At 41.3% G+C, this 22,909-nt stretch overlaps 1 protein-coding gene across 1 annotated transcript; it reads left to right on the top strand.

Moving 5' to 3' along the window:
* Positions 1–1,818: 1,818 nt before the first annotated feature.
* abcg4a (ATP-binding cassette, sub-family G (WHITE), member 4a) lies at positions 1,819–22,107 on the top strand. The gene is made up of 15 exons (XM_005735500.1): positions 1,819–2,477; positions 4,540–4,777; positions 10,159–10,276; positions 10,386–10,518; positions 10,602–10,652; positions 11,643–11,788; positions 11,879–12,002; positions 12,221–12,335; positions 12,420–12,559; positions 13,816–13,914; positions 14,033–14,201; positions 14,286–14,386; positions 14,473–14,631; positions 18,553–18,671; positions 18,800–22,107. Exons 2-15 carry the CDS (start codon positions 4,549–4,551, stop codon positions 19,023–19,025), a joined length of 1,929 nt encoding a protein of 642 aa, XP_005735557.1. The 5' UTR covers positions 1,819–2,477; positions 4,540–4,548; the 3' UTR covers positions 19,026–22,107.
* Positions 22,108–22,909: the final 802 nt, after the last annotated feature.

The raw sequence follows: 22,909 nt of genomic DNA, 5'->3' as shown, positions 1-22,909 counted from the left end.
CACTGTGAACCTGGCAACACAAACAGTCAGGGCTTTAAGAGCAGAAATGGGTCACCCTCAGCTTAAATATGTAAGAGAATCAGCCGGGGCTCCTTTTTAGCAATAAAGCATGCTAGACAGTTATATTAAAGGGGATGTCATGGGTGGACTTACTTAAAGTCGTGCTGTGCATCGTGCAGTCTCCTCAGAGCTCCCAGCAGCACACCTCCCTTTACTACACTGCTGGAGTAGGACTTGAGAGGCTCGTTAGACTGCTCGTTCTCCACAGACAGTTTGATAGAGAGGGATCCTGATTGTGCACGCAAAGCAATTCACATGTGATACAATTTATGATGCACGTCTACAAACGATCAAAGCTTCTGTAAAATTTACCTTCATCTGTGTCTGTAAGAGCGCCACGTGTCAGCAGGAGGAAAAAGCCCACAGAGAGCAGAGCTGATGTCCTTAGTGCCATGTCGAGCGATCTTCTATCTCAGATGTGTGTCTAACACCACATCACCTCACTACTTATAGTATGCCTAACCCACATTTGTAAGCAAACTCCAGTCCCAGAAAGTCACGAGGCACTCTCACATACCTTTGTTGAGGTTAAACATTCACATTCACATCCTGAAACTTAAAACTAACACAGAAGTGCTTTTATGTGACAATCAATGATGCTTAATGTGTGCTTTATAAATACAGAAACACTGTTATCTCGGAGGTTACACTAGATGATTCATGATCTGTCCTGTGGCTGTGGGTTTTTCTTTCAGATGGGTGGGAGAATATCTCTTTCCCTAAAGACAAATATTATGTTACGCAAACAAATTTGTCTTTCTTTTTTCTTTTTTTAAATCTTGACAGTAGAATAATAAATGTAAGTGAACTAAATGTGACCCAAGTCTTATCAGACGAACCTGGTTATGGGGGCACAAAACATCAATATAGAACTAAAAACGGCAGGTTCACCTTTATTTTGTGAACTGACCTATCCCCCATCACACCAAGGATGATCTACAGAGAATTCAATTAAAAGAACCAAAGTTTAAACCTGCTGATTTAGGTCTAAACCTTACCGTCTGAAAAAAACAATATGGTCCCTCCTCTTAGCAAAATGAGTCTGGCTGAGAAAGAGAGTAATAGGCTGGTTTGCTGAAATTGCTCGTCTGGCCACCAGAGAGTGAGAGCTCGTTTTAAGTTAGTCTGATTAAGAGGCAGGTGCGATTGGCTAAAAATGGTTTTGATTTCCTCTCAGGGGTGATGTAAGGCATGTAGGGCCCGCTTGAACGCGAGTAACCCCGTCTGTTTTACCGAAAATAACCCGGGCACTGCAGCATCAGCACCAGGCAGCTGCGCAGGTGCGGCCTTTAAAGAGACAGAGGGGCCTCATGTTTACAGCGATGGAGCCAGACTTTATCATATGTATCAGCATTGGATGTATACACTTAGCACATCTATGCATATACAGGCTGTATATTGTACGTTACCCCAGCAAGAGACAGCCCCAAATAACCACAGAGCAGAAATCAGCACAAAAACATGTTTAAATTGCGGTCACAGAGGCCAATTTAATCAAGAAGGCTCTAGCAGTCACAGCGATATGAATATATTCAATTAACTGTTTATGAGTTCCCAGTTTAAGTTCAGTGTCCCAGCTTTAAATCCCCCCAGTATTCTTAAAATGTTTCGGAAATGTGCTTATTATCGATCAGCCCTGCTGTCGATTATTGTTCACAGGTTTTATTTCCAATTCGTTAAAAAACACCAGGTCGGGATGACGATTTGATCTGTCAAAAAAAAAAAAAACACTGTTTCCTCCACTAGCATCTTGCCAGCAACGCCCTGCATCCCAGACCGGCGTGCGCACCACACAGACGCACTAACCGGCGAGAGGATAACGGCGGCTGCTCTGTCGGGCTGCAGCTGATGCTGCTGAAGCATCTGCAGCGCTGTTTGCTTGGTTTAGTGTGTGTGTCTGTGTGTGTGATTCCAGATGTCACCGACTGAGGATTGGCGTCCACACCGCTGCGGGGGATGTGTGTGAGTACAGGCCGTTTGGATGCGAGTTCGGGACGGACGGATTTCATGAAAGGAACAATCTCAGCGAGGGAAAACATGACAGTCTTCCCGCTCCCCTGACGATTCTCCGGGATGCAGTCATAGTCTGAGGCCGGACATGATCTTAATCTCAGGGATTGCTGTAGTTGATGCGGGATGATGTGCGCCGCACCCCGAGTGATATTGATAAGGGGAACACAGCTCGGTCCTTCACTGCCCCGCTGATTTTTGCTTGACTGTGGCTCGTGGTGATCATCTTCATCTATTTATTTTTATTATTTATTTTTTGAATTTTTTTTTGCTGGGCTGGGACTATTTGGGAGACCTTCTGATGTGGAAGGACTGGGCTGTTTTGCCTGAAGGGATCAACTGAGCACTGTTGCTCTCACCCGGAGGGAAACCAGGGCTGAGCTGCTCACCTGGTCATTTCAACACAAGTATGTGAAATGTTTTGCGTGTATGCGCGTGCATGTGCAACGAAACACACTGCATATTTAGAAATGACCGGTGAAGCCACTTTTACTGCAAGGATGTCCTCAGATCATACTAATGAATGACTCATTTACTTAAAAAAGTCACTTCTGCTAAATACTGTATCTGGCTTTCACCCTTTTACTGTTAACAGGTGCTTTTTGGAGAGATGTGAGCATCCCTCACCACCAATGGCAAGTCTCTGCAGGGCGCAGAATCAGTGCATATTGCACTGCTATACATTATAGTGATAAGCATATTTCATCCCCGTGTATAGGAGACTTCTTCTATGGCTGTCTGAGCTCATGTGTCCTGTCTTTAGGGCCGCACATGGTGAAACACTGAGGCCTTCCTCTGACTGAGAGGCCATTAAAGTCTGTCAGGGTTTTACAACGCTTATATGCAGGCTTGTAATGGAAAGTCACTAATGGGAGGATGATCAATAGAAGCCTTGGTCAATCTTCATCACTGGCCCTCCTTTATCTGAGGATATTTTATTACACATACAGTAGGTCATCAGTGGCAGACACTGACTCAGAGTACTACTGCAAGCACTGCAAGGCTTGCATGACAGCAGCAGACGTTTGTAGCCTTTACAGTAATCGCTTAAACAGTTTGGATTTTCAAATACGCATCCCACAAATGTTTTCTGATATACTTTTACATCCATCCCAAATTTCAGTAGTATATGTGATCTGATTGGTGTCGTGTAATAATCGTCAGTGGTACCTGCAATGATCACACTTGGACATGGCTAAGTGGATGATCTGGCGTGGTTTGTGTATGTGTATATTGCATGCATTGCAATATCCTGTTTATTTGTATCTGTCCACAATGGCTAAAACTGTCCTAAAGACATAATCATATTATTATTATTATTATTATTACTGTTATTATATTATTATTATGGTCATTTCAGACTTGCATAACTAGGTTTTTCTTTGTCAAAATTATTTGGATGTAATTTTGTAATTTTATGCATTCGTTTTGTTCTCTTAAAATTAGACACATACAAGACTTTTATATTATAAAGAAAGATGATTATAAATAGTATAAATAGTCTGTAAATAGTATGAGCTTGTTAAATATACATACCGACCCACTAAGTCAGAGCAATCTGTGAACATACAGATAGTAGTCTCCAGATTCCAATTTAAGTTTTTGTACTTATGTAATAACATTACATGTGATCAAGTTACTTAGAGTCAGGACTTTGGGCCTACATCATTCACTCACACAATAGTACTTTAATATGTTTATGTTGATGTGTAACATCCACGTAGTTCATTTAAAGGTTCTTCATAAAAAAACTCGTACTGGTCAAAACCAGGCCACTCAATTAATTCCTTAAGCTGTCTGAATTAGGCCCGTTATCCCCCGAGTTAATTAAACTTAGTTCTAATAGTAATTTATGTGTGTCAAAACCTATTGACTTTCATTAATGATTAATGAAATAACTGTGTTATAATTTTGTTTACACTTCCAACAGGCTGCTTTGACTCGGGGTGAATTTGTGTGAATCAGCAGAACTGCAAGTGTGCTGCAGGACTGAAACCAGATCCCAGCTCCTCACGCTCTGAATCTCATTCCCTTAAAACAGCCAGTCCATAGAATAAACTGTAATCAGATCATGTCCGGCACCTAGTTTTAGGATGATGTCTCCAGTTAAACTAAAACCATTCCTGGAACACACCCTTACACACTCACCTCTGCTGAGCCTACAAAAGTCTATCAGTTTGTTCACTATGTAGAAATACTTCCAATGAATTAGAGCTGCTGCGTGCATAGTGCCGTTTACCGGCTAAAGTTTGAATTAATCTGGTTTATTATGGTGTCTTTTATTTCTAACTACATCTAGCACGTGACACAAAAACTATCTCTGTCAGCTATACTTTGTGATTAACGAAGCTTGCTTTGGTTCATTTATCAGGGGAGCTACACTTCATAACCTGTATAAAACCAGAGATACGAGACGCCATTGCTTTTGAAGCAGAGACTGACACGTCTCCCTCTCGCCCTCCCCTGCAGCCTTTCAGCATGGCTGAGAAGACGATCGAGCAGGGCTCGGTCAGCATCCCCATGGAGGAGACCAAACTTCATGGCGGAGCGCCTCAGGAGGCGCCGCTGCTCACCCACCTGAAGAAAGTGGAGAACCACATCACTGAGGCCCAGCGCTTCTCCCACCTCCCACGCCGCTCCGCTGTGGACCTGGAGTTCAATGAGCTTTCGTACACCATCCGGGAGGGTCCGTGGTGGAGGAGGAGAGGTACGGGCAACGCTTAATTCACACAGTAACCATGATGGATGAGCAAGCAAACATTACCAATGGCGATCAATACGAGGAGGCCTTTAAAAGCCTTTGTGACATTTAAGAAAAACAATTTTTTCTTGTTGTTGTTATTTTCTGTTACCTTTCTCCATTATTCTGCCACATATATCCCAGCCCACTACACACACACACACTCACACTCACAGACCTCCACCATGTTGTAGCAGCCAGTGTGCCTGCAAGCTTTGCTGCGCTCAGCACAGTTTAGACATAGTAAATAATTTACACTTGCAGGTTGGCACGCTGCTTGCGTCTCTTTTGTGGCGATGGCGAGTCAAGCCCATGATTGAGCTGTTGAGCTTGAGCTTGTGAAATACAAACAGCGCTTAAACTCAACGCCCTCGTTGCTGATGAGCCTCCAGCCTTCAGTCGACTCGTCAAATAAACCACCCTCCGCAAACTGTTCGGTTTAGCTGCTTTTTTAATGCTCTATATGCTCAAAAGGATGGGGGAATGTGAGGATAAAGGGTGCTTCAGAGGAATCCTTTATTTACACTAGGCACATGTTACCCTAGGAAAGCCTCTACATGATGCATTGCAGGTTGTGCTATTTTCAGTCTTTTGTAATATTGATGCGCATTATGAAAGCCTGGCAGAGGAGTATTGTGAAACCTGAATTCGTGGAGAGTATCAACAAGGAGCGAAGAGGAACAGCGAGGGTACCTCTAGCTTGGATCAATAATCCAGCGTTGCTTTGTCCATTGAAGCCCATGTTTTTTGGAGGCTAGTTTATTAAAATCAGCCCCTGGTTTGCTTCTGTTTTCTCATCGGGGTGCCTGCCTCAGCTCATCAGCCCGATGATGTGTGAACAGAAAGTGTTTCTCCATCAGCTTTTGCAAATTAAGTGGCTCCATTCATAAAGAGGTTCTCCTTGTCATTTTACCCTCTGTCCAAACTCGCTGAACCTCCGATCACGCCTCATACTGGGCCCATCCTGCCCATTTGTCTTAACCAGCAAGCCACACCTAACTTTCTAATTTCACCTGTGCTGGAGTTTATTCTGAGGGGCTTGTCTGTGTTTGTGCCTCATTTACCCAGCTAAGCTCAGAGCTGCTCCTCTCTGATCAAAGCTGCAAAGACAGTGTAACAGCACAGAGCTTAGAACTGCTGATCTGCTGTGTGCGTTTATATCAAGTTAAAAAACACACGTTTTTATATAATTCCCACTGAATTACACATTGTAGGACAGCAAAGAGGACGAGCCGTGAGCAAGTGACGTCATTTGTATTTAATGTGTTTAAGTCTTTTGGTTAGCGACACACTGCTTGTGAGTCACCTCTGAAAATCTCTGTGATGAGCAGGAAGCAGAAGAACTTGTAATGCAGTGAACGTAGTTTCTGTTTACTGTAAGTCAGTGGAGGAAGGTAATGCATGAGCCGTCCTCTGTCTGTGTTATTGTTATTGTGGGCCCTTTTGTCGTGAGGCCAGTTATTTATCGCTGCTAGGATGAAGCTACTGTGACCCGCTTTCATGTTGAGGATATTTTCCTCCCGAGGGAGATAACTGGTGAAACACTAGCTCATACTTAAAAGGGGAGGGAGGGAGGAAGGGAGAGTGGGAAATGTTTACATGCCCCCAGGCGATTTACTGTGAGTTGCTCATTGCACCTGCACTGATCATCTGGTTAGTAGACAAAGGAGGGTTGCTTTTATTTATTTTTTTGTTATATTTGCAGCTTATTCATTGAATGCTGCACTTCCCGTACCATTATCCTTTTAGGGCTAATCTCAAATCTGTAAAAGGAGTGGTTCATGCTCAAAATGGAGCATAGATGCTCAGTTCTGAGACTCTGTGGTGGAAATCATGCATCCTGCTTCATCACTGACATTGTCTTGCAGAAAGATTATGGATAATTTTCATTAGCATTGATCAAATATGAAAATAAAATCTCTACATGACGTCTGCATGATCAAATGAAGGTAAACTGGGAGCCACTCTGTTTGTTTGCCGTACGAAGGCTGGATATTATCTATTAAATATTCTGATCCCTTCAGTTTAACAGAGCTGTTTCTTCCGTTAAACAGCCAGGCTGAAAATGAGGCTGTGAAGTGAGAAAGAACTTACACTTCTATCACTCGCTCTTCATCTCTTATTGAGGCCCGTGGCTCCATGATGCATTGGCTCTCACCAGTAGCCTATAGCACACCCACGTCTCTGACTGAAGTGTCAGCTGTGTGGTGGACAGCCTAGACATCGGGTTTTGACAGAGAAGAGGAATGCATGCAAAAAAAGGGTTGTGTCTCTGGTTTTGCTGCTTTTTTATAGAAATCATTTTTGTGCATCAAATGTATAAAAATGTTGTGGACGTGCAAAGCGGTGAAGTGTTCTTTCTTTTTTCAGTCTGTTGTGATGGATTGTGTTTTTTCCCCCCAACCAGGTAGTATTTTAGCAGACACTTCCTTTAAGGATAGAATGAAATTAGATAAAATAGATACCAGTGAACAAACAGTAAACTCCAAGTGTGAAGGGAAAAAAGAAGAAGGTTTGTTGGGAAAGATCTAATAATTTTCTTTCACTTTAGACATGTGATGACCACACCTGATGCTATTCCCCTTCTTTGACTTTGTCCATGAGATCAGGCCTTAGTCACTCACTGAATAGGGCAGGGAACAGTGAGGTGAGCCACATAATCTATGGCTCTCATGGCACTGGGTTATGTCCCTGCAGACCCACACAGATAAGGCCATTATCGTCCACGGCTTGTAGCATCAGGTTAGATCATCAGTATGCACCACATGCCATGGCATCACTGCTTCTCTGGCAGCAAGCAGCTCTGCTGTCTGAGTGGAGGCTGTCTGATGTTATAGCACTGAAAGGAGGAGGGGGCACTACTTTTAGGCTATTTAACTCAGAAGGCTGGCAGCTGTGCTGCTGAGACCCTAATTACACAGCTCAAGACAGGAAAATGTGTCCGTACGGACACTGGAGAAATGGGTAAGGCGAGGGAGACATGTGTCAAAAGCCAGGGTACTTAAAGCTCCTTTTGACATTCGATTTCAAAAAGATTTCAGGTTTTCTGTCAGCTCTTAAGCTGGTTGTTTTTGCTGTTCCCATTGTGCCTGGAGAACTGCAAAGGTTAGAGAAGTTCATCATTAAAACCGGAGTCATCTTCATTTGCAAGCCACACCAAAGCAACCGTTTGTTAAAACCGCTGCATGGGAGTAATGACTGTGGTTCATCTGTTGGTGCTAGTGAGGGCATCATCATCTTAGATTACTGCTTTAATATGCACACTCCAAACCCCCTGCAGGTCTCAGAGACTCTGAGAGCCTGGATATGTCTGAACTATAGTGTTTTTTTTAAAACTAAGCTAAATTTCTTTTTTCTTTCCCGCTTATAAGTAATATTTATGAGTTTTCAGTTTTTGGTATTTTTTAATTTTGTGCTTAATCTTTTGGAACATTTTGTTTTCATATCTTTTGCATTTAAAGGTTTTCTTTTCTTGAATTAGCCTTTTATTGTTCATCTTTCTTTTAAGCATTTTAACGCATTACACAGAGCAGTTGAAACTGTCTTTGTGCTAAACAAATAAACTTGGCTTCCTTTGTCTCGCGCCCGAACCCTAGCCCCCTCTAACTGCAGTTCAAGCTTCATTCTGTATGCCAACTTCACTTAAGAAGTCACTTCTAACAGCAAGTGCATCTCTAATTTACAATAAGACTCCCTTTGCTGGGTGGTGGGGATGCCATGGCCAATACCTCTGCACTGTGACTGACAGGACTCTTAGTTCTGCTTAAAAGTGGTATTTATCGTCTGGGACTTTAAGTGGTGGAGTGAAAATAGGCTTTCTACCTGCATAACCGTCTGTTGAAGCTCTTCTAAAATCAGTGAACTGAGTCCGTTCCAACATGAGACACAAAACTGCCTGTTTCACTGTTACACTGTCGGGAGGCTGAAAAGGTTTCTTTTAACAAGTAGTTTAAAAATGACCAAGCGGATGGGTCGTAGCACTTTACATTCCAACACAGGATATAAGAGTTCATTTCATGCTTTTGTCTGTTGTAAAGCCTGAGGGTGGTAACACATACATTCAACAAAGCCAGCTATAGGGGAACAATGTTACATTGTTATATTTCATAAATATTCTTTTTGTTTTGTGTAGTGCATTAAACTAAATGGAAAGTGTCCTGTTGAAACTACTTGACATAGTTATTTTTATTTTTGTGGATACAGTAAATGTGAACATGCATTCCAAGTGAATTACTACTAAATAAAGTAAGTTATTTGTCAATAACTGGACATGAATAACTTGAGCTGATTATATTTTATATCGCAGTGTATTTCTAATGAACTTAGCAGCTCATCCTCTGTCTCTTAACACTTTCTTTAAAGATATAATGTATTTGGGGTCAGTTTGAAAGAAAGGCAGATGTGACACGTAAACGTGAGGTCAGAGGTCAAATGTGACATGATATTTGGATGCAAACTATAATGCGATATTTAGTGTCATTTCCTAAATATTGCCAATACAAATAAAGGCAGCAGAAATGTAAGCGTAGTTTTAAAGATGAAGACATTTTATGAAAGTTTGACCTTATTTGACTTTGAAGAGGTCAGAGGTCGAAAGTAACATGATAGCTAGAATCCCAATGTGTTATTCCTTATATGCCTATATGTTGTCAGTACAAATAATGTCAGGAAGAAACATATAAAGCTATATATAACTATATAGCATTATTATCACTTTGACCTTCAGATCAATCTATTGAGGTCAGAGGTCAAATGTGGCATATTTAATACTTTTTAGGCTACTTTTAAAAGGGTTTTTTTTTGTTTGTTTTTTTTACCAATAAATCTTTAAGTTGACCTTGAAGACTTGGTGGATGTAAGCCAGTTTTTAATGGGCTGTTAACATCACCCTACTCTGCACTCCTACAAAGTTTTATCAGAATTTAATCAAAACTTTGTTTACAGACAAACTGACACGTGAACGCTGTGAAAAACACAACCTCGTTGGCAAAGGTAATAAAGTGCAGTACTCCCGCTCTAAACACTTTGAACGAGCTGTTTATCCGATCAGGAGCATTCAGTTTTATTTTTCCATCGTTACTCTTTTTTTTCCACACAGTTCTTGTACTTCTCGTTCTCATCGTCTTTCCGTATCATTTCAGGGCCACATTAAAAAAATGAATAAATAAAAGATTAAATGAATAAGTGAAAGAGTTCAATTTGAATCCAAAGGAAGAAACGCTCACATTAGACCTTATAACATTTGGCCTAAAACCATGAGTGTTAACTTTGAAGTAATGCTTATAAGAATAACTGGTGAAATTAATCACATGATTATAAATAACTCAGCTTTTTTTTGTTGTTGTCAGGTTATAAAGCCCTCCTGAAGTGTCTGTCAGGAAGATTTAACAGCAGAGAGCTGATTGGTATCATGGGGCCTTCTGGAGCCGGAAAGTCCACACTGATGAATATTTTGGCGGGGTACAGGTGAGCCCTGCACTTGGAGTTATTGCAGATGTGGAAATGGAAGATTGAATGATATGCACATGAAGAGGTCTCTCTCATGCTCAGAAGCTGGTACTGTGTTTAAAAACAGGGAGACCGGCATGAAAGGTACAATCCTGGTGAACGGCCGACCGAGGGATTTGAGGACTTTCAGGAAAATGTCCTGCTACATCATGCAAGATGATATGCTGCTGCCACACCTCACTGCGAGGGAGGCCATGATGGTGAGGTCATTAAAAAAGTAAAATCTTAACTTCTCATTGAATCCTAGTTCAGCAATGACAGCTGAGTTCTGTCTGTCTTTCAGGTTTCCGCCAATCTGAAACTGAATGAGAGCATGCAGGTCAAAAAGGAGCTTGTAAGTCTGAACTTACTGATGGTATTTCTGCATTACGTGCAGAAGCGGTTGCTGATGTTAGGGGTGTGGAAATGAATAGAAATGTGTCTAGCTGCAGAGAGTTTTGCTTGCCATTAATACAAATGTTTCTGAGGTAATTTGGGGTAAAACTGCAAAGAAAATGAGGAGTCTTACTTTTTGATCATTTTAATTTTGGGGGACTTTTAAGTCACCACTTTAACCTGAAACAGTTCTCTAATAAGAATTTATATTGTGCTATTTAGAGAAGCAGGGCACAGACAAGACAGAGGAGGTTAACCTAATAGTTGCCTGATATAATGGAAATCAATGACCTATAGCAGGGGTGCCAAAGGTAAGGTCCAGGGGCCAGAATCGTCCAAACAAAAACTCCTGTCTGGCCCCCTGGACTGCTTTGGAAAATGTTAAGGAAGGCATAAATTTTGGACTTTTAATTGTATTTCATAAGTTTGACAGCTTTTCTTACAAATAATGACTTCCCACCCTTGTTCAAATTACAAATAATTAAGTAATTAAGTAATAGATAAACAGTTACCTACTATAGAATTTTTATTTTCAGTAAAATATTTTAAAAAAGAACTTTTCTGCTTCTTCTGTACAGTGACAGAAAGGTGGGTTTAACTGGTCTGGCCAAAGTAACATTAAAGTGGGCTGTGGCCCGTGATGCAAAATAGGTTTGACATCCCTGCCTTATATTATCACAGCTAACCCAAGCCACATTATCACATTGGAGCCAGAATACTTGTCTGATCCACATCAAACAACACTGAAGGCAGCAAAATGCTGTATGCTGATGTGCAGCTGCGGTTGATGACCACTGTCTTGTCTGCAGTGAAATCCTTCTGCTGCACATCACAGCATACATCCATATTTGGCTTTGAAGTTAAATCTCTTTCATATTGCACACCTCTATTTTTAGCTTTGAGTAAGCGCGCCGTGGCGTTCCAACACTTCTCTTTGTTTGGGTTGAAGGTGGACGAGATCCTGACCGCTCTGGGCCTTCAGGAGTGTGCTCAGACACGTACCATCTCTCTCTCTGGGGGCCAGTGTAAAAGACTGGCCATTGCCCTGGAACTGGTTAACAATCCACCTGTCATGTTCTTTGATGAGCCCACCAGGTAGGACAACACTCATCTGGATTAACTCTGTGTGATTTCAGCTGAAATGCAGTCTAAATAGTGCATCTTTCTTTTCGTGTCCCATCCAAGTGGTCTGGACAGCGCGTCCTGCTTCCAGGTCGTTTCCCTCATGAAGTCCTTGGCTCAGGGAGGACGGACAATCATCTGTACCATTCATCAGCCCAGTGCCAAGCTCTTTGAGATGTTTGATAAGGTAACTTGAGTGCTCTTCCTCCTGGGCATGCCTCACCACCCATTAGCTGCAGCTCAGACCTAGACACTACATGCTTGCAGGGTTTGTTTCATGCAGCTGAAGCTGTGCGGCAGTCGATACCCGGCCCTGTTGTTTTGTCAGTTGTCGATGCATTATTCACGGAGCCATTGTGTTCAAAACTATGTTGATTACTCTGTACATGTGTTCTTATTCACCAGCTGTACATCCTCAGTCAGGGTCAGTGCATATACAAGGGCACAGTCCCTTACCTCATCCCTTATCTGAAGAACCTGGGTCTCCACTGCCCGACATATCATAATCCAGCTGATTTCAGTGAGTTGATTACAAGTGTATATCCATGCATAACTTTTTATATGTTATGCATCGTTCTCATTAGCTTGTCCTCTCTATTCCCAGTCATTGAGGTGGCATCGGGGGAGTACGGAGACCTGAACCCAGTGCTGTTTGACGCAGTCCAGGGCGGACTGTGCTCAGAGGAGGGCAAGAAGAACTCGAGGGACAAAACTGACTCCTCTTGTCCCTCACAGTGTCACAGTGTAAGTGATTTCAGCGCTTTAACACATCACACACACCCTGTGTGTCTGGTATTTAACATTATTAAACCCCTGAAAGTACCAGACTTTACTCATTTTAAAGAATTGTTCATTTATTAGGAAAATTGATCAAATCTTGCTTTTTGTTGTCTCTGGTTTTCCTGGAATTAACCACGTTCGTTATTGTTGTCTACTTCTATTAACAATTAGATGCAGGCAACATATTTCTAAACTACAAAGCCACCATATAATAGAAATGATAAACGATACCTTTATAAAAAGTAGTAGTGCTGTACTTACTGGGGTTGTATTTCACCACAGATACTCAAATTGCTCACAGCTGAATGGGAACCTTAAAAATGCTGCTATGACAGCCAATAAAAAATATAATCAGTAGCTAAAAATTGAGGCAACAAAATAAATAAAAAATAGACCTTTTCTATTTCCTATTCACAGTAATACCTTTTAAATGGTACAAATTTTTCATCCCTACTCCACTGATCCGTCTCATTAGTCTCTATAAGCTGTCTTCTCACTTTGTCTTTCTCAGCCCTATAATATAATAACTTAATAAGAGCATCAGCAAAAATGCTAGAACCGTGACTGTAAACCACCCACAGCTGTCTGCTTTACGGTTACTCCTGTTTAATGCATACTGCAGTTTTGCCCTGCTGCTTCCTTTAAGCGCAGTGAGGTCATTGATTTTCTCTGTTATTCTTTGTTATGCACTTATTACCCTTCTGATTCTGATTGAGCCAGAAGACAAACACCACTTTTGTATCTGTCCTTTAAATAAAACTACAGCTAGTGTGGATTTAGCTTAGATCTGCACAGGAAGTGGAGTTTTGAGTTTGAACCTGGTCCGTGTGGAGTTTGCGACCGCTCCTCACGCTTCGAGCTTACTTTGGTTTCTTCATGAAAGCACACTGGGTTAATTCTGCTGTCACTGTGCCCTTGACCAAAGCAGTGGCCTACATGATGCAGCAGCACCCCTGGGTGCTGCTGCATCCTGATACTGCTCCTCCTAGTAATAATAATTAGAGAGAACATGTTTCCCTGTGGAGTTGAATAGAGATATCCTTATCGTCATAGTTTTCAATTTGATTTTTGTAAAACAAAACAAGTTATAGACAGTAAGTAAGCTGCAAGTGTCTCTGCCACTAGACAGAAACACTCTTGTTTAAAATACACCAAGAAATAATGCTACATGTTGTCATTTTAACTGATATGAGTACTCTATTATTTCTCATTTTGCACAGGACACAGGAACACTTGAGAAGCATAGCTTCGCCACCAGTACATTCACACAGTTTTGCATCCTCTTCAAAAGAACCTTCATTACAATATGCAGAGATACGGTATAGTATTTACTCTATAAATATCTCCAGATTTTATCAATTAAAATTCACTTAAACTTTGTTTTTATTCTTGTCATGAGTTACAGACTTTTGAGTTTTATTTCTTTTTTTTCTCAAGGTGCTGACCCACCTTAGGGTGATGTCCCATCTGTCCATTGGAGTACTCATTGGCCTGCTCTATCTCAAAATTGGAAATGATGCCAGCAAGGTTTTCAACAACACTGGCTTCCTCTTCTTCTCTATGCTTTTCCTCATGTTTGCTGCCCTGATGCCCACAGTGCTAACCTGTAAGACTTGTCTTCTATGCAGAGAGTGGAAGTTGTTTGTCTGTTACAAGTGGAAAGTCTTTAAATGCCGCTGTTGTTCCACAGTTCCTCTAGAGATGTCTGTGTTTGTGAGAGAACATCTTAACTACTGGTACAGCCTGAAGGCCTATTACTTGGCCAAAACCATGGCTGACATACCGTTCCAGGTAGTGTTTTGCTTTTTGAACACTTCATATTTTGTGCATGCGTGGAGTACAGTTTAAACTAATTGCATTAAAAATGTGCTTCACAGGTGATTTGTCCAATTATGTACTGTAGTATAGTGTACTGGATGACAGAACAACCTGCAGAGGTGGGTCGCTACCTGCTCTTTATGGCCTTGTCTACATCCACAGCGCTGGTGGCGCAGTCGCTGGGTCTGCTTATAGGAGCTGCATCAACATCTCTGCAGGTAAGTAATGGAGTGTTCTCTCCCAACAACGTACAAGAAAAAATAAATGCACCCATGTGGTTTTATAATGATAGAGGCAAAGTTAAGCTACTTCATAATAAGTAGCTTGGTGCACCCCAAAAAGTACATAAGCAAAAGTACACAAGTACATGTACTATTTAAGATGGGGAAATATTGCTTCTTTTTTTTTTTTTTTTGCAAAATTACCAAGAAATTACACAATATTTAAAGTTGCTTACAGTGTAAGTTGTGTCTTCTTTTCTGTAAAATAACCCAAACTTATGCACAACTTAAAATTACTTGAAATGTAATTATTTGTTCTTTCCTGTATGGTACCTGAAGTTATGCAGTACTTAAACCTACTGATACACAATCTAAAATTACTTACACATTACTTAAAATTACTTAAAATGTAATTATTTCTTTGTTTCCTGTAAAAACCGGAGTTGTTACCTCCTTATTCTAGTGTCCCTGCCTAAGTATTTGTAGGTAAATATAATACATTGAAATTTCAAATAAAATACAATGAAATTTCATTTAATTACAGGGGAATTATACCCTTAGTTATGGGCTATATTATAAATTCTTGAATATGTAAAAATGGGCCTGTAGTGCACTGACTGAATTTCAGTAAAGAAAAAGATGTTTGTGTGTCAGATTTTGCTTTTCTCGCTGCTGGACTGTCTCTACTGTTTGAAATAAATCGAACGGGCTCACACAGCAGAGTTGTTACTACAGTGGGTGGTTTTAGTCATACATTTACTCTGAACAATGCTGCGAACATCTTGGCATTAAATGGCACTTTTTCACATGTAGCACACAACAAGAGATTGTGTGTGTCAGATGAGGTGTTGTAATCATTTATTGTTTAACGTAGGTGGAGGTGGTCACTCTTTATCAAAAAAGTATCCCTGCAATCCAAAATTTTTATTAACGAAATTTTCTGTGTTTTTGGTAAACTTTGTTTAAAAGTGGAAGGTGTGAGGGTTGGGTTTTTAGAATAGAATAGAATAGAATAGAATAGAATAGCCCTTTATTGTCATTGTACATGTACAATGAAATTGTAGGTGCTCCTCTCTACTCACTAAATAGTAGACAGTAGGAATAGACTGCAAACAGGAGAAAACAGAAAGTCAAGATAGATATATACAAGATAAGATAAAAGGCATACAATGGAGAACAAAATAGTTGCAAAGTGCTCAGAGGTAGTGCAAAGTAAAGAAGCTGTTAATGAGTCTGGAGGTGTAGGACCTAATCGACCTGAGGTGCCAACCAGAGGGCAGCGGGTCAAACAGGTGGTGGGCGGGGTGCAAGGGGTCACCTGTGATGGCTCTGGTTCCTGAGACAGGAGGATCTGGCAATGGTCTCCAGGAGTGGCAAAGTGCAGCCAATGATTTTTTGGGCAGTGTTAATTACCCTCTGCACAGCCTTTCTCTTCTCAGTTGTGGCTCCTAAGGACCAAACACCCAGGCACTATGAGAGCACGCTCTCCACTGAGGAGCGGTAAAAGGCCAGCAGCAGCTTCTGGTCCACGTTATTCTTCCTCAGAATTTCCCAGGGGAGGGGTGGTTTCAAGCTGAGCAAAGAAGGTGTTGTGCTCCCCTGTGAGTTTGAGGCTGCTGTCGGGGGTTGTGGGGCTCTGTCCTTTGTAGTTACTGAAAGTTTGGATACCTCTCCACAACTGGTGGGTGTTGGTGGTGGTGAAGAAGCCCTCTATCCTCCTCCTGCAGGCCTCCTTGGCCCATTTAATGCCATTCCTCAGGTTGGCGCTGGCAGTGCAGAACAGGGAAATGTCCCTCAGCCTGAAGGCTGAGTTATGAGTCATGAACAGAGCCTGTACTTCACTTGTTATCTAAGGTTTTCAGTTAGGAAAAACCTGGATGTCACATTCTCTACACAGCATTTAATGTAGAAAAGGACAGACTGAGTGGAGGTTTCCAGGTCCTTCTGTTCAAATATTGACCAGTATTTCAGATCAAAGCAGAGCATCATCTGGCCATGTTTTAATGACATGGGTGCTTCGAGGGGTTCATTTCCTGAGGGGAATGCAGGCAGGGATGAGGAGCAGATAGAGGTGGTCAGATTGTCCTAGGTGGGGGAGGGGTGTTGCTCTGTAGGCACGCTTGATGTTACTGTGACCTTCTGTGAAGGCTTCTGTTGTTGGTGAGGCAAAGTTACACTGGATGCATTGTTAATACATTTCTGCAGATAGTTGGTTAATAAACCACACTGTTTCAGTTTTTATTTTGGCATTTGTTCAATAAAAAACATAACATGTATGCAACATGTAAATAAAGAGAATGGTAAAGGACTGGATCTTATATAACACTTATCTACTCTGCCTGAGACACTCAGTGCTTTATACAACTCACCTAATTCACTTTTTAAAAATGCTTTTTCTACATAAGTGCTTTCTGTCAAACATTCACAGTCCAATGGATGCATCAGAGAGCAACTTGTGATTAGTATCTTGCCGAACAGCCATCCCAGAATGGTGGATACTGTGTGTATTTATATAAAGGTTTCTTGACAGAGTTTGATAAGGTGTCTAGCTGATGTTTTAAAGTTATGCAATTACTTGGTTATTATATTTTTTAAATAACTTGTTATCCAGCACTGACGTGGATGCTGACAAGTATCCCAGACTTCGCAGTGGCATAGTGTCTTCTTACCACTTGTAGTTTGCCACAATGAATGATAAGGTCCTCAAAAATCTGTAATGCAATGCAATGGGGAAAAAAGCAGCACTTATAATGACAGTTCCACAATGTAACAGAACAAATTTTATATTGCAGAAAGTTGATTCAGTTCATCCGGACGTTGTGTTATCTTCAGTCTCAGCTGACTGCAGATCTCCCAGCCTTATAAACAAGGCAGCTGCACAACAATCACAATGAGCAGCATCGCCTAACAATGAGCCATGAGCTCAGTTTGTGGTCATTAATATGCACGTTACATTCAGAGAGCGTTGTGGCATGGTGGTTTGCAGCAACAAGGTCCTGGGTTTGAATCTCCTTTCTGTGTGGTCTTTGTATGTTCTCCCCAAGTCTGCACGGCTTCTCTCCGGGTACTCCAGGTTCCTCCCACAGTCCAAAGACATGTAGTTGGTGAGGTTAGGTTAACTTGCAATTTTAAATTGACTATAGGTTTAAATGTGAGTGTGAATGATCTGTGTGTCAGCCTTGCAACAGACTGGTAGCTTCTTCAGGGTGTGGCCCACCTCTTGGCTTCAGACGCTCCCTTCTTCTCAAGAAAAAAGGAAAAAGAACATGGATGGATAATATGCATATTAAAATGACAGTTAATCAGCAATGTGAAGATACTCTTAGGTACCCTCCTTGATATAGACATGGTTGCTCTCCTTTTATACATATGGCCGTTTGCTCAAACCAGCTCTCCTCCATGTCTAGGCTGATCCTCATCCTCATCACTGAAAGAGTGCCCCCTACTCCGTAGGCATAACTAAACTGCAACATCCCACCTTTGATGTGGCTTCCCAGCCATTCCCCAAGTCTCTGTAAACAGCACATATGGCCACTGAGCAAGGGTTATGATAATTTGCATATTAACAATCATGAAGCTGATCTTGTGTTAGGCAATGGTGCTGGTTCTGATTGTTGTGCAGCTGTACTGTTAATATGGAGAATGTGCAGTCAGCTGAGATGGAAGAAATCACTTAGATGAGTTATAAATGTTCTTCTAACTGAAAAATGCTGTCTCCAGATGAACTGAATCAAGGTTCCTTAGCTGCATCATCAAGGATGCACCAAGCGTGCATTTTATAGAAAAAGTGACCAGTGTGAGCAAACAGCGGATAATGATAATGATCTAAAATGCTATACTACAATACTTTCTTTTGTCTGCTTACAAGGTAAGAGATTAACTTTTTCATATGATTTTTGCTGCTAATTCATTCCACAGGTGGCAACATTTGTGGGCCCAGTCACAGCCATACCTGTCCTCCTTTTCTCTGGCTTCTTTGTCAATTTTGACACCATTCCCAAATACCTACAGTGGAGCTCTTATGTTTCCTATGTCAGGTATGTCAGCTACCAATGAATTTCTAAGGCTGTTGAATAGAAAATCAAGCTTTTTCTAAACTCATTTTAGTAATTGGTTTCTGTGGTTTGACTGTCTACACTGACTCTCTTTAATCACCCACTTTTAGGTATGGCTTTGAGGGGGTGATACTCTCTATTTATGGGATGAACCGGTCTGAGCTTGAATGTCCAGACCCTGTGTGTAAGTTTCAAAAGCCAGAGGAGGTCTTGCAGCTGTTGGATGTGGAGGACGCAAAGCTTTACGTGGACTTCATGGTGCTGGGGGTTTTCTTCCTGATCCTCAGACTCGCCACTTACCTGGTTCTGCGCTACAAAGTCAAGTCAGAGCGTTAAGACGTCCAGAGGCACAGTGCTGATGGATATGGATGCTCATGAATATCCCAGAAGTGTGAGATAGTAAGAAAACCTATCCTCTCTCTTTTTCAGTTTCAACATTTCAAAATCGATCGAGTATGTGCTGCACCATTACTCAAACTGTACAGTATGGTACAGATTGAAAAGGTTTACTGATAAGAAAATGAAAAGTTTCAACTGTGAATTGTTGTTCCCTGCACACTGTTACTGTATGCCAGGTAATGGTCACCATCACCTTTCATAAATACAATAAAATATTGCTCAGTGGCACCATGAGTGGACAGAACACCCCCCAAAAAAGCAGATCGCATGTTTCATTAAGCTGAGAATTTTGAAAATGTACTTTTTTTGGTGACTCCAGGAAAGTGTTTGTAACTTGGAGCTTCTTAACCCAGTGCCTAAAAGGTATTTCAAGGCCCACAACAGAATCTGCTTAATTGACACAAAGAACAGCAGCCATCAAGATGACCCTGAAACGTGATTTCAAGTCAGATCCTCTGTTATTGCCAACAGAAAAGTGGAAGCCTTTTTTGGGGCTCATCTCTCTCTCCTGTAGGATAATCTTGTCAGGTGTCCTTACCAAAATGCACGACGTGGCGACTTGTCTTTATGGAACAGAAATCGACTGCCAGTGGATGACTCTCCTCGCTGGAGACCATTTTCGCAGGCCTTCTGCCCCAGCGCTCACAGTGATGGGACACTTTGCCTCGGATGAAGAGCTTGTGAATATGTTAAGCAATGTGTCTTATACAAAGACTGACATGGATTCGCCCCGCATCCGGCCCTAACGACTCCTTACTTGCTCCTGCACGTGTTTGCTTCTGCCACAACTCGGGAAGCATTGAGTGAATTGGGAGCGACACGTGAAAGCGAGTAAGCTGTTTGCAGCCTGATGCAGTGGGCCGTCTTCATCGCAGACAGAATAGCATTTTAGGTGAAGTGCAATAGAATATATTATGGCTAAAAAATAGCAAAAAAAAAGGAGAAGAAGAAGAAGAAGAAAAAGTGTTGTTTGTCTAATCAGTGTCGCTCTTTTGACACAGTTCTTTGAAATGCTTGTTTCCACTCGTATGACTCTTTAGCTGCCTCCTCCCTGAGCTGAAAAAGGAAGTCCCCTCCTCCTTTCCTCCTCTTTCTCTCTGCTTTGCTGATGTCTGACAGATGCGTGTTGTTCAAAACAATGTTAGATACTTGAAATGCTGGCTGGGCGGTTTTTGTGCCTCTGAACTAGAATGATTTGAGTTTTCTCTGCTTCCTTGTTTGCACATACACTACACCTTATATCTACATACTGGCTCTCTATTTCTCTCTCTTACACACACACACACACGCAGAGGTACATTACAGACATACACACACACATCACCATGGCAATGTTTAGAAGAGCCTCTCCTAGTCACACGGCAATGCAAATATTTTCCAATAGACTTGCTATGAAATATTTCTTACTCCAACTATGCTACTTAGTAATCCTTATTATAATACTTCAAATAATGTGAGTATATAACCAATGATTGTACAGTGAGTATGTCATGCTGTAAACAAATGTACATTTGCACTTTTCAGTGTATCTTTATTGTTTTTTCTTATTTATTTGTATTTAGTTTTATTTTTTTAAACCTACAAGACGAGTGCTGCTTGAAAGTGCAATGGGGGAAGAAAACGGCACATGGATGTTGCATGATCATCTTAGAAGTGAAATTTATGAGATATTAAATTTTAGAGTATGGGACAGTGGTTTTATTTCCTCATCCAAACATATCTGTCCCGCCACGTTTGAGGAGATGCGAATCCTCCGCTCTGCACTGAGCATTTCTTTTAGAACATCTGGAGCCACGTGTGCGTCACTAGTGCGGATTAAAGATGACACGATCAGGAGTGAAAAGAGGCGAATGTACGAGACGTCCTGGATGGAAGAAGGCAGGGATACAGAACAGAGAGCCAAATATGTCATTATGTAGCTAAAGAGGTTCGCAGTCTCTTTGGGAAGCAGCTGGATTGGAGAGCAGATCACTAATCACTAATCTGCTTCGCTGTTCAGCACAGAGATGGCTGTGATTAATAGCAATAGTTCACATCGCGATGTTTATGAAACCTCCTGCAGTTTATAAGGTTTATGTTCTTCTTACCGGTTCTATTATGTGCAATAACCACACAAAGGCAACTCTGTGAGACCAATTACATGAAATGTGACGCTGAAATTTTTTCGTTGTAGTGCTTTCGTTGCTTGTGTTCAGTGACAAAAGCTAATGTAGGGAAATGGATTGTCAGAAAGATTGTCACCTGAAAGACCAAAGCGGGATCATAACATTTATTCTAATATCAGGATAATTATAGAAAAAATGCATGGAATGAAATAAAAGGTGTTTAAACTCAATTTTCCTACAAAAACAGATGATATGTGTTTTAAGTTTCTCTAAATTGGAAGCAGAAACTTAACTGCAACTCCAACGCCAACCAATAAACAGTCATCAAGTAACTGGACAGTCTGGGGGAGTTTGGGGCTTGGATGTTAAGGCCCGTGGTACCAAAGACGAAAACAAGTCTCCCTTCTTCTCCCCCATAATGTGCATGCAGTGTCCAATATTACCATTAATTTTCTGACCAAAATAAGTGCTCTGAGGACACATTAACAAAGTCTGTAGTACAGTCAGTTTGTCTGGTAGAATCCCTGATTAGCTGATTATAAATGAGGTGTGGGAAGATGTGAGATGTGTGTAAGCGTTATGAAGTAGCTATGGAAGTGAAATTGCAGGATGCAATATCACTTGAACGCATGGTGACGTCACCCTGTTTGCGCAGTCTCTTTATCACTTTGCAAAATCATTTCACAGCTTCATCCGTTTGCTCATAAGAAGCCACCGGGCTTATTGTGCACTCACATGGTAAAGAGTAATATGCAGGCTATCCCTACAGAAAGCTTGGACTCTTATTAAAAATGTGTGATGGGATTAGAGGTAGTTGTTTTATTGAATTTTCCGCTTAGAGTTTAATTTCTGATTTAAAAAAAAATGCAAGTTCTGTATACTGAACGCTGTTCCGAGGATTATATTAAAGATCATTTATAACCTTTACCCTTTCTTTGTGAGATGATTTGATCGGACACTGATCGCTGATACTTTTTCCATAACCATATTTATACACTGAAGAGTAGCAAACACTTAATTATTTGTGATTCTTTCCAGTGCTCAGGAGTACACTCATCATGAGCATTTTCACAAGACTCGTTTAGCTTTAAATTTACATTAGAGGCATTTAGGTAACCCAGTAGTAGCTCGGCTGCTGTTTCGTGCCATGTATTGATGCGAAAACCTCTTGAAACAGCTTTTTCAAATACGGGTGTGCTTTAAAACATAAATCATAAAGCTGAGGGGCGTGCAGGAAACATCAGGAAGAACCAGAAAATGATTTCCACATTTTATTGCACATTTTATAGCTCCGAAGCTCCCCAGTCCTGTTGACTTGGAGGGCAGTAATTGCAGAGAGGCACAATGTAGCAGGATGAGAGGGGCTGAAGTGTTTCCACGGATGTACATAATGGGTTTATCCAGAGTGGTGAAGCAGTTCAGTCATAAATTACGTTCCTCATCTCAGCAGAAGGTGACAAAAGAAAAGCAGCTTCAACGTAAACGCTCTTTTTCTACATTCACTGGGAAAATATTTAGTTGGGTCTGAATAGGAAGCTAGAGTTCAAACTTAATCTACTCTCGTTTTTTAAAATAGAGAGAAAATACATGAAAAAGCATGAAGAGAGAGGATATTCCTTCACTTTCTTTTGCTTATCCAGTTCAGACTTGTAGTGGGGCTGGATTCTGTCCCAGCTTTGATGGGGTGAGAGGGAGGTTACACTGAAAACATAAAGA

Source organism: Pundamilia nyererei, unplaced genomic scaffold, assembly GCF_000239375.1.
Source record: "Pundamilia nyererei isolate P.nyererei 1_Seehausen unplaced genomic scaffold, PunNye1.0 scaffold00064, whole genome shotgun sequence".
Classification (NCBI taxonomy): domain Eukaryota; kingdom Metazoa; phylum Chordata; class Actinopteri; order Cichliformes; family Cichlidae; genus Pundamilia; species Pundamilia nyererei.
The sequence above is the reverse complement of the archived record's forward strand: the minus strand, read 5'-3'. Positions and strand labels throughout refer to the sequence as shown.

What these genes read in the sequence shown, in the direction of transcription:
- abcg4a (XM_005735500.1), top strand. Translation starts at nt 4,549, where the DNA reads ATGGCTGAGAAGACGATCGAGCAGGGCTCGGTCAGCATCCCCATGGAG. An exon ending in GATGCCCACAGTGCTAACCT is followed by an intron (nt 14,202 to 14,285) that starts GTAAGACTTGTC and finishes GTTGTTCCACAG; the next exon opens with TTCCTCTAGAGATGTCTGTG. An exon ending in CTGCATCAACATCTCTGCAG is followed by an intron (nt 14,632 to 18,552) that starts GTAAGTAATGGA and finishes TTCATTCCACAG; the next exon opens with GTGGCAACATTTGTGGGCCC.